Source organism: Homalodisca vitripennis, chromosome 7 (assembly GCF_021130785.1).
Source record: "Homalodisca vitripennis isolate AUS2020 chromosome 7, UT_GWSS_2.1, whole genome shotgun sequence".
NCBI classification, from domain to species: domain Eukaryota; kingdom Metazoa; phylum Arthropoda; class Insecta; order Hemiptera; family Cicadellidae; genus Homalodisca; species Homalodisca vitripennis.
Window position 1 is genome coordinate 128,486,122 of NC_060213.1, and position 12,682 is coordinate 128,498,803.

Sequence of the window (12,682 nt, forward strand, 5' to 3'; positions counted from 1 at the left end):
TTCTTCAAGGGTGTAAACTGGCTGGTTTACAAGGAAGTTGTGAAGTTTCCTCTACAGAGCATCTCTCGTTAGTCTTTTAATAGTCTAGGAGAGTGTTCCACAGTTTTCAGCCGATGTAAGAAAGCTTTTCTTCAAAAAGAGGATGTAACATGGCTTTTCTTCAAAAAGTGCTTTTTGGTGTGGAGAGAGAAAAAGGTTTTTCCCTGTTTGGAGGTTCAGCTGATGAGTATTCAAAATTAGTCCTTAGAAAATTAATCCTTGGAAAATATCGTATGAGGTTTTACAATGCCTGCCATACAACATTATCAAACTATACTAATTCAAAAACAAAAGATTTTGAAAGTTTTACAGAGTACCATCCCTCATTTATAACAAACAAATCGAGTTATTAATGTTGTTTAGTTGCAGTTAATCAGGTGATTGCTGTATTTAACCGATGAGATTACTAGTTTATTGAAGTTGTTTTGTACACTCGTTATAAAATATGTTTGAACTCAGTACCAGTTGTTTTGCCGAACATGTGTATGCCTTGTTGTTGCGAACCATCTTCAGTAAAAATATTTAACTGGAAGAGACAGTAATACACATCTACTTATACAAGTGAGTGGAGCTGTATTTTTATTGGTGGAAGCTAAACAATCAGTGACTACTGACTTCTTTATTATAAGCAGATAATAATTTATTGTTTCTGGAACACTTCAAAGCCGAGAAGATTAGAAAATCTATAAAACTTATTGCCATATTACTAAAAACATCTAAAATCAATCAAACTCTTATAAAAATAAAGTAAAAACATGAATATCACAAAATATTTAAACGATTATAAACATTCAAGGAAATTTACAAATCAAATTTTGGTCTTGAAAAATTATTGAGGTTAAACAAATTTTTTTTTTTTAAAAAAGCTTATATACAATTCGTGAAAATGTATCAAAATTTTAAGAGAAACTCTTAAATAAAAAAATTAATTGTTAAATAGTCAAATTCGTCCTGTATAAATATAACATGAAACATGAACTCAGAAAAGTCTCTATGATTTTTAGTACTTAAAGAATGTATAAAAGAATACAATTATAATAAATTCAGTAGATTACCGAATTAATCATTTTGAATGATCCTTGGTTAAAATAAAAAAAAGAATTATTTATTACATTTTTAGATATAGATCTAGATCAACATTTCATTTACTTCAAATGGGAAACTTCTTTGAGTTTGCTGAAAAAAATGTGAGAATACGAGAAAAACCGTAATCACATTTGAGAAAAGAATACTAGATTTATTGAATGGCACATGACATTCCTTGACTTTCCAAGTTTCGATCCATAACGTTTGTCCTTGAACTGTTCATTGCAATCTATTACGAATTGTATTCATTTGGCTAATACATCTGTTGACTAGTAATGCTAGACCTTGAGAGTATTCACCAGTCTATTACAGTTTTTTGACTATTTTATAATCACTAAAAACTAATAAAAACCTTCATAGATCTTCATTTTTCAACATAAAAAAACTAATTAATTTGTCTACAATTCAGTATTTCACTAAATTCACACAATGTTCCTACTTCAACAGCTAGCCTAATTAGCCATTACACCTTTCTCAAAATTCTTCATATTTTTATATTTTAACAGATTTTTTTATGGATCTTTCAGAATTTTTCACTTGAAACTGATAGCAGTTTTAGTTTTGGATATTCATTTACTAGTCTTCCAATTTTTCTTAATATTCCCATAACTGTCGTTTATTCCAAATTGTTTCTTGAAAAATATTTTTTAGGGTTCTCATCCTCTATAAAAATAAATTGTAGTAAATTGCTAAATAATAACCCATATAAAAATATTTTACAGTGTACCTTTTAATTATTTTACTATACTTATGTAATATTAGGCCTTTACTATGAATCTTAAGCATATAGTTTTCATTTTTAGTAAATGTAATTCGATTATGGTTTCATCTGGTGATAGAGGCTTCAAAAATGGAAGATGAAAATTGCTCATTTGATTTACAAAGATTGAATTCTTTATTAACTAATAAAAATCTTTTTTGAGATCACTTGTAGCTCAAGCTTTCATATTAGTATTAAAATCGATATATTCCTTCATATATGTTTTTTATTATCGAAATGCAGCAACTCTGCATGTAATAGAACATCTTGAATATTGTATAAATTTGATCATTTCATATATTTTAAAGTCTTTCACTTTTTTTTCATGTATACTTACATGTTCTGATAATCTTTTTCAACGTCTCGTCTGTTCAGATTGAATAGAAATCTTGAATTTTTAGTTCTTCAGAACAATCAAGTTTTTCAATACATTGATAAAACCAACAAAATATTCCTTACAACAAATTAATATTTTGTCAAGTTCCATTATACGGTATTTGTGATATTTACAGTGGAGTAATAGTCAAACATTCATAAAAACTATAAATATCCTATTCATTGACATTCTCAGATATCTAAATTTAGAGTCAAAACTTCTTTTTTCAAATGCTTTTACATCTTTTAATAAAATAAAATAATCAAACTCTCTAAAAAAACTCATCTTTTAAATCAATTTAGTACGACACATAACATAGCTATGGTGGGAAGTGTTGATTCAATGCGAATGTTGAGTTCAACTCTATTTCACCTTCCGCTGACCAGCTGACTATATATTACCGTTAGATAACTATACAAAAACGACCGGACGACTATATATAGTCGATCGATATCCATGCGAAAAATACCAGCTGGCCAATAGGTGATACGATAACGTCGTTAGAAATTTATTCAAATTATTGTTGCTAATTTATTGTTGATTAGTGAAATATATTATTATTATTGTTATAAATAGTAATAAATATAAAGAATACATAATATTTCCAATTTATTCATTTTTCATGTGAGGCCTTTCAAAACCAAAGGTTTCCTCATAAGGCGACTCCACAAATAAATAATTACATAATATTTATTACAATTAAAATACCATATGGTGTAAATATGTAAATAAAAAGATTTTGGAAGTATTTTAGCTAGTATGAAAATTAGATATGGCTACGGTCTAATTTTTTAATAAATTGAGAAGAAAGTAAATTAATAAATTCATCAATGATTCTAATCATCCACCTGCACAAAAAAGGGCAACATTTAATTCTATGATTTACAGACTTTTAAATACACTACTTTCAACAGAAAACTACAATAAAGAACTAAATTACATAAGAAATATTGCTATGTTTAATGGTTACACTTCACAACTTATTGACAATATGGTGAAAAAAGCATTGAAAAGAAGAACTATAAAACATAAGACAACATTAAGGCTACCTCAAGACATAAAACAAGAATTTATTTGCACAACATACAGCACTTTCTCGAACCAAATATGTAAAATTTTTAAAAAACATACAAATAAAACAGTCACTCACAGAACAAGCAACAAACTATCCCAAATTTGGGGAAACCCTAAAGACAAAATTTCAAATGACAATAAATCGGGAATTTATGAAATTGGATCCGATGACTGTGACAAAATTTATACTAGACAAACAAAAAGAACAATAAAAACACAATTTAAAGAGCATTTATCGAACACAAAATATGGAAGAGTTGAAAAAATCTGCTGTAGCCAAGCACTGCATCGAATCAGGACACAGAACATAAAACCAATGAACTTAAATGCTTGGGAAACACTACACATAAACATAAATAAAGAAAAACTCATAAACAATGAAGAGGGCCCTATTGAAAATTCCAGTCTTCTTTCTTCTCAATTTATTAAAAAATTACACCGCAGCCATATCTAATTTTCATACTGGCTAAAATGCTTCCAAAATCTTTTTATTTACATATTTACACCATATGGTATTTTAATTGTAATAAATATTATGTAAATATTTATTTGTGGAGTCGCCTGATGAGGAAACCTTCGGTTTTGAAAGGCCTTGCACGAAAAATAAATAAATTGGAAATATTATGTATTCTTTACATTTATTAATATTTATAAGTTTTTCCAATTGCTCCAATTATTGTTATAGTTTTAAAATGTTTCATTTTAATTATTTATATTGTCAACTATTTCTGTATTTTTTAAAATAAATCTGTGTTATGGCTGAAGCTGCAATTATTGGGGTATTTGTGATCAAATTGACTATAGGATTAGAGTATTTTATCACATTATAACCTCTTAGTTTATAAGTATATTAGTTAAGTAATTTTTATGACGCTATTCGATGTATACAAAATGTATATTCAATGAATAAAGAGATTTTCAATTCTATTTAATTACATGTATATTGTGTTTTTGTAATGTTTGAGGCCGTGAAGATCGTCTGTGCAGCTTTACTGATTATAATTTTATTCTTTGCGCAAAAAAGGCCTTATGGATGGCTAGTGAATCTTTTAGTTCTCTTTATTTTCTGTTCATTCCCAGCTGGCTGAATGCATGGGTTTGTCTGCTAACGTGCTTTGTTGAAAAATCCATAGAAGCATTATTTTTTTCTTAATTTGTCTGAAACTGTATATACTTTTGTTCTATAATACATGGATTTCAAATTAAAATGTTTTGATTGTAAAAGTATTTTTCGTTTTTTAAATGAAATATTGGTAAAACAAAAATAAACATTTTGTTGTTCCTTATTTGTATATGTCACCTACTTAAGGTTATTTTAATGTATTCTTTTTCCTCATAAAGGAATTTATTCCAAACATCTTAATAAATACGTTATAATATTGTTAAATTTTTCTTTTTGCTTTATTTATTTATTTAACCCGTACTTTGCCCTTGCTTACTAGCTATTGATATAAATAAAATAAATAAACGTTTGATTTACAATAATTGCTATTGAGTTTATTTGTCACATACAGGGTTTCATGGATTATACTGCCATGGGCAAATAAAAAAAATTATATCCAACATAGGAAAAATTGAGGTACATATGAAATTTGAATTTATACAAAAATAGGTTTAAATTTTGAAAAATTTGGAATCATAAATTGGGTAGATCTTACTTGAGTTCAAATCCAGTTTTACTTTGTATGTTCCATTGACACTTATTCATCTTCCAATCATCCTTGTCGGCTTAGTGTAGATTTAATACTGGTAGTAGTAATCTTTGCAGATCTGAGAGTTCTGGTTGTCATCCAATATTCAAGTGTTCATCATCTAGTAAATGTCTTTTCTGTTCTTGGATTCAAAAATCGAAATTCACCAATTTAATACAAATAATAAAAGTATTACTGTATTTAATAACTCAATTAAACTTTGATGAGAAATGCTTCTTCTCAGTCTCCTATTAAGCCATCATTCAAAAGAATAAAATTCCATTTTTGTAAAGTCACCAGCTGATCTAAATTCACTTTATAACTCCAGGTGTTGTAAACTTGCTTAGCATAACAATCTCCTTGATATTAAGATTTAATGTATTCTGTGGTATTTGGTCTAAAGAAATTATTTTTTTTATCTGATGATTCAATTTTACTTATTATTATGCACCTGATAATAATATAATAATAATAAAATGCCTTTATTTTCATGTATATTTTTATTTTCAGTACAAACTGTTTTTCAGATCAACTTTGATCATAATACTACAAGAATACTTAATTTCTAACTACACTAAGTAACAAAAAGGATAAATACAAGGCAGTACAATAAAGTTAAAATTCTAAAGCTAAAATGAATAAAAACACTATAAACTAATCACAGCCCATTGCTTCAAACATGTTTGTCTAATGCATCGTTATGTACATTCAGTATTTTTTCAGATATTTATTTTGTATTACCTATTGCTATCAGCCTTGGCAGGTGCTAATGTTCAGCAACCTCTCCTCTGTACTGAAGCCTCTCGCCTATATACAGTGGTTCCCCAGTAACAAGGACCTTGTGGATCAAACGTAACACCATTATCATACAAACGGCTACCATTGGTAACGGATTGGCAGCATCCCTATAGGGATACACATGATCATAATGTCTCAAGCCATACACAAATCTGACATCGCTGTTTTGCATTTTTTGGATTCTTTCTTTGGCTCCCACAGAGATGCTGTTACTGTATGCAGGATAGCAGTATTGAAATACCGCCAGTACCAGTGAGTCCATGATCCACAGCCTTGCAGATCCCGGAAGTATATCTCTACATCTGCACAAGCCTCTCAGCCTACCTAGTGCTCTCTGAATTGTGCAAGTAACATGGTCAGACAAAGTAACACAACTCCAAGAGTCTTAATCTTATCAGAGACTGTTAGCTCTCTTCGTCGAGTATAACCTGCACAAAATTTTCACTGAGGGCCCACACTAATTCTTGTGGAGCAGTATGCAAGACAGTGCACTTGCCCACATTGTCTGAGATCATTGCTCTCTGACCATTTGTGAATATTGAGCAGATAAGAATTGATGGTGTCAATTTCCTCATGCATCAAACTAGGCTCATATGACAAGTGCAATTGGAAATCATCAGCATACTGATGAACAGTGCAGTACCGGGAAAATCAGAAGTGTACAGATTGAACAATATGGGCGCCAAACAGCTGCCCTGTGGAACACCAAGCTGTCGTTGTAGCGGCTCTGTTTTCTCACTCCCCAGTTTTGTAACCTGCACTTGACTATTCAAATAAGTTTGAAACCAGGCCACAGTCTTATCATCACATCCATAAAATCTCAAGCATCTCATGATTAATAGATTCAAATGCTTGAGAGTAATCAAGTAGCACAACTGAGCTTAATTTCCCAGTATCTTTTGCATCGTAAAGGTCACTGAACAAATTCAATAGTGCTGTTCCTGTACTATAAACTTTCCTGAAGCCAGATTTGGTAGTAGTTTTGTCCTCTATGAAGCTGTTTAATTGGCGGATAGCGATCTTTTCAAGGATTTTCGACATGGCAGGAAGAATAGTAATTGGTCATAGCTGCTGTGTGCAGTTGGTCTGGTTACTTTGGGCAAAGGGATAACAATATTTCTTTCCAGTATTCCGGGAATTTACCATTCATCAACGATTATGATGAAAGACCTCATAAATAAATCGTACAGGAACTATAGTTGATCACCTTTTAGGGGGTTGTAAATAAAAATACAGTCAAATGTGTTTGTTTTTCCATTTCTTGGTTTATTATACACAAAAATATTCTATATCAAAAACATTTTAATCCAAGACTTAAAGACGTAATTTTTACAATGGAGTTTGGATTCTCATAAATGTTCTAAAATGTTTAGAGAAACTAAATTAAGGTGATAAAATCAATTTTATAGTAACAATAAAATAATAAATTATTGTTTTAAATTATATAATTTTTAAATACTGTTAAGACTTTTATTAAATAAAGAAAACGAACCAGCATTAATTACTTAATCCTATATTTCACAAGCCATTGTAAACAAATATAAAATAACATAACTAATCCAATAATTATCTAAATTCAAAACTGCTTCAAAAGTTTATTAAACCTGTGTTTACTCTTATGTTGTGTACAAAACAAAAATAATCTTAATAAATAATTTATTCTTTGAATATTTTTAAATAAAACCAAAACTTTGTTTGTATACTTTAATACTTGAAATGTTTTACATTTCAATGGATTGTGCAAAGCCTAACTGTTTACATCCACAACTTCAAAAGAAAATCCATCTTTGTTTAAAAAAATACACATAGGTATTTTACAAGTAATCAACAAAATAATTTTGTTTGAATATATAAACCATAAATTACAATTATTGCTTTATTCAATTAAACATATTATAGACAGTTTAAATGTTATAATCACCCATAAAAAATTCTTATATTGAATAATTTCAGCACTCAAGTTTCAAAAAGTCAAACTACAGCAAAAACAACACATCAGAATTATGTATAAATAATTAAAAAGTAAAAATAAAATCATGTACAAAAGTAATCCTAAAGTATTTTTAGTCTATTTGCTCTGTACAAGACTTAAGCCGACCCGAACTGATGCTGCTGAGACGACTCCACCTCCACCTCACTGACCACATAGCCCTGATACATACTGGTCTCATCAGCCTCATCATCCTCATGACCTTCGTACTGGCCGAGGTACGGTTCTCCCTCAACCCCAGCCTCCTCCTCCCCCTCCCCCTCCCCGTACTGGATGTAGTAACTCTCCCCCAGGTCTCCCTCCACCAGGTGATACACCCCCCCTTCACCCTTCTCCTCTCCGACCTGTTAGAAAACATACAACATTAATTTTTTATTTCTACTTTAAACAGAAGATTTCAATACATACTACACATACCTTACCTCACAATTTGAGGTCAATCGGTCATGGACCAAAAGGAATAGAAAGATACAGTTTGACACCTCATACTTTGATAATATATGCAATTCTTTGTTTGAAGTTATTTTTGACGATGGAAGGATTGTGAAGGAAACAGGATTTTTCTGGCCATTTGCCTTTGTTCAATGAAACAAAAAATCAGTAGCAATACGATTCGAGATCTGCAATCTGATCTCTTCTTCAGATAAATAACTAACCAAACACATAATTACAAACTAGGTTAAAATAAACAAATCATACCAGAGCGTTGTGACATGCCAAAGTCAGGAATCACAACCACCACGTTGTGTGTCAACTTCACTAACTCTAAAACACGCATTTAATAAAAAACTAAACACAATACTAACTATTCAGATCTCGAAACGTAGTGTTACTGATTTTTTGTTTTACTGAACAATGGCAAATGTCCGGAAAAATCCTGTTTCCTTCAATATATGCAAATTTAACCATTCCAACACGTATTACGGGAAAGCTCGTGCATTAAAACTGGCTCATGACGCGTATGACAGGAAATCTCATAATTTAATTTTTTTTCATAAACATCAGATAACAGATACACTCCATTCATTGTTCTTGGCTTCCTGTTATCGATTCGAAACTAGTTTTTGTACCTTCCGATCGCAATTTTGGACTGTACACTGGCGTGTTTTTCAATATGGCAAGAGTGCCAGTGCAACTCTTGAGACCGGCGTGTAAGCTTTGTTCCTGTATAATATTGCGACTAATAGGTCTTATTTCTTTAAGTGATTGTATCTGTCTTCGCAGTGAATTCTTTATAGTTTTACATTACACTAACTATAAAAATGGCTAAACCAGATAATGAAAACTTTGATCAATTCATTAGTGACATTGTAAAACATACAAAGTATAAAATCTTTAAAAAAGCTCAGATTTTATTTTTTTGCCCAACTCAGAAACCTAAACTCTAATAGAACTTAACAAATTTGTTAAATGTATTAGGGAGGGTCATACAAAGAGGGTGACAAGAAAATACATTACCGAAGCTAAAGATCTAACTAATGTAGCAAGTATGGACTATTAGTGTATCAACTGCCAACAAATTACTTGGATCTTACAACAGCAAACAGCACTAGACTTACATCAGTATTATTAGCTTTTCTGTGCTTCTTCCTGAACCGCATCATCCTCTGCTTTACATTTTCCATACGGATCTGACTTGCTGATTGTGGGTCTCTGAAAAACAATGGTTTTATGTATTGGAATATATGAGATCACTATTAAGAAACCAGAACATATACATGAGCTTAAACAATAAAAATACGACAAAAAACTATATTTAACCCACCAAACGCTTTTGACGCATATACAAATCTCATGACTTTTGCTCTTAGCGCCTTTGACGCATATACACAATCTCATGACTTTTGCTCTTAGCGCTTTGACGCATATACACAATCTCATGACTTTTGCTCTTAGCGCCTTTGACGCCTTTGACGCATATACACAATCTCATGACTTTTGCTCTTAGCGCCTTTGACGCATATACGCGTTATTCCACGCATGGAATAACACGAATCTGGTTTTGGTTTCAAAGACTACAAAATGTGGTTCAACGCCTACTTTGCATCTATTTATAGCGTGAAGCGAGGTGGCTGAAGGTAACGAACAGTGCTAATGAAGCGTATACGCGCAGCGCTAGTCATAATCCAACCACTGTGCGTTTCACTTATATTGTGCGTACTTGATTTTATACATTTATGTTCTATATATAACAACATATTTGTAATAAAACTGATTAAATTAAATATTCGTTTGGCTTTTTACAATTTACATACAGCAAAGGCGCAGAAAACAATTATAGTTCAAGCAAAAGTTTAAAAAAATTATATATAGCCACTCTTACCCAAAAATTTTACAAAAATATTTGTTTATGCTTTTTTTAACTTTTAACAAAGATACAAATATAAATAATAAGGTGTTCAGAAAAATTATCTTTGGGTTTTTCAATAAGTGAGCCCTAAAGGAAAATTAGCCAATTTCAGCACGGCCTCTAAGGGTTAAATTAGTACTACCAATCGTGTCCATTAATTTTAATTCTATCTAGAATTCACAACACGCAAGTCCCACTGATTAGGAAAATACTCTGTGTGAATCACGCATTTCCAGGTTATCAAAATTAATCAGAAATGTGCTATAGATAATAATAAACAATAACTACATCATAGTGTAATTAATTAAAAAGCCAAGCACCACACATTTTCATTGATTTGGTACCTCATTTATGTGTTGGTGGGAAGAATATTGATATGGAGAGAAGAAACAGGTGTGAACAGATGGAAATAACAGTTTTGTTGTCCAGATGTAACACTTTAAATGGAATGAAATGAAAAATACCTTTATTAACACGTTAGCTGCCACGTCGGGCCAAATGGACCGACGCTCTACGTCTTTAAGAGATTGCACGTCGGATAAAGTGGCCCGACAGCATAACAATGACGGTACCCGCCATTGTGATTACCTTCGTGCCTGTGCTGCACCCTGACGACTCTAACTGAAACTGATTGAACTATGAAGAGTTCTGCTATTAATAGAACGTTGTTTGTTGTGTTTATTTTCGTTATTAGTGATATGAATGAGATTGCTACATTGGACATTTTCGTCGGGCCACATTGCCCGACGGGTATTTTTATAAGTGTTAGAATATAAAATAATAAGGTTTTAGCCTTATTATTGCTACCAGGAAGAATAAAATATATGATTTGTTATTTTACAGTAAAAAGAGATTTATTTCATAAGTTTCACAAAAAGTAAATGTAGTAAATAAAAAGTTGTATCTTATTTATTTTCATTTTTTTTGCTTTCCTTACTATTCAAATAATTCAATTCTTATAAGTAAAGAAAAATAAGTAAATACAAAATTACCCTATACAAAAGATGAATGAAGATATACTATTTGTGTATAATTTTGAAACATGTTTCACACAAAAATGGTTTTTCAGGACATTCACTGCAAAACGTAGTTACTTGTGTCAAATTTCTTGCTACCTAAATACTTGGTGTGTCGGCGTTTTTGTACTCCTCCACCAACAAAAGCAGATGACGTCAGGTAGTGGTGCCCTATAGTGGTCACATTTGGAATGCGTGGCTCTTCTTGCACGTTCATCATCACTCCACACTGTCATCATCACTTATAACGGCAAATATATCACCCGGGGAAGACGGATTCTCAATCATACGTTCTATTTCATCCGTAAGAAGATTATCGCCACTCATTTTTACTGATCACTAGTATACACGCACAACTATCGAAACATTACTTATAAAAAACACAATGTAGGATTCGAGTAACAAAACGCGTCAATTAGCACTCAGCTATGTGGAAAAGGCAGGTTAGAAGTAAGCTGATGCAATTGCAGACAGAGAACTAAAGCACAGAAATTATTGAGGCTGCACATCAACAAAACTGAATATCCCTGAATCAGGCGTCTGGCGTATAGGCCCGACGGCAAACGATTTATGTAATATATCGCATTGTAAAAAACTCTGTCAGGCCAATGTGCACGACGCTTTATAAACGTAATAAATATACATAAATCATAAAATCATGTTTATTAGTAACCAAAGAAGAGAAAAATAACAAAAGGTTACAACAATTTATCTTTTAAAAATTTGGCACTTTAGCGCTAAAACGTAATTTTCGGGGTTGGCAGCTAACGTGTTAAAGAGGCTGAGTGACGGCTGTAAAGCAATCTCATCCATTCAACCTCAAACCTTAAACACTTGTTACACCTGTCTCCTAAGTCCAAATTTCCGTAAACTATCTTTGTTTTATTTACAGAAATAATGAGTAAACAGAGAATGAAATTCAGCCAAATAATTCATTGTTGTTACGTAGACAATCTCCTCTCAAAGCTAAATTCCTCTCTTTATGTGATAAAACGCACAAAATCTGCATGTAACAAGTCTACTGCAAACATTGCCTACCATTATTTATTTAAAGCACACCTCAGATATGGCCTATTGGTATGGGGAGGAACCTCGGTAAGAAATATTCAGAGTATTGGTATTGCAAAAGAGGTCCATAGGAGCCTTAGCTGAGTTAGGCTTAGGAGAAAGTTGTAGAGAAGCTCTTAAAATCCTGAAGATTATGACAATAGTAAATCTTCATACAAGAAGTTACAATAGTATAGCATTCTGGAAATGTATTCTGTTTTATTAAATTATAGTGTATGTTTGGTTTTGTAACTATTTATTCTGCTATGGCTGACTTTTTTGTCCTCATTATTATTTATTTATTATTATTTGTGTGGCTAATGTGTTCACAAACTGGAGACGGTATCACACTTTAAGATTTGTTTACCTACTGCAGACTGAGCCATAACCCGGTGAAAAGAAACAGTGGAAATATCCTAAGAATTTAATTGTGTGTACAGTTTTTTGATGATATA

General features: G+C 31.5%; 1 protein-coding gene across 1 annotated transcript in view; it reads right to left on the minus strand.

Annotated features, from left to right (window-relative positions):
- Positions 1-7,069: 7,069 nt before the first annotated feature.
- Positions 7,070-12,682, minus strand: part of LOC124366306 — a 42,389-nt gene continuing 36,776 nt past the window's right edge. The window contains exons 18-19 of the mRNA XM_046822747.1: positions 9,374-9,467; positions 7,070-8,158 (exon numbers count right to left, since the gene is read on the minus strand). Of these exons, the coding sequence (XP_046678703.1) occupies positions 7,913-8,158; positions 9,374-9,467 (340 nt within the window). The 3' untranslated portion in view covers positions 7,070-7,912. The remainder of the gene's footprint in view (positions 8,159-9,373; positions 9,468-12,682) is intronic.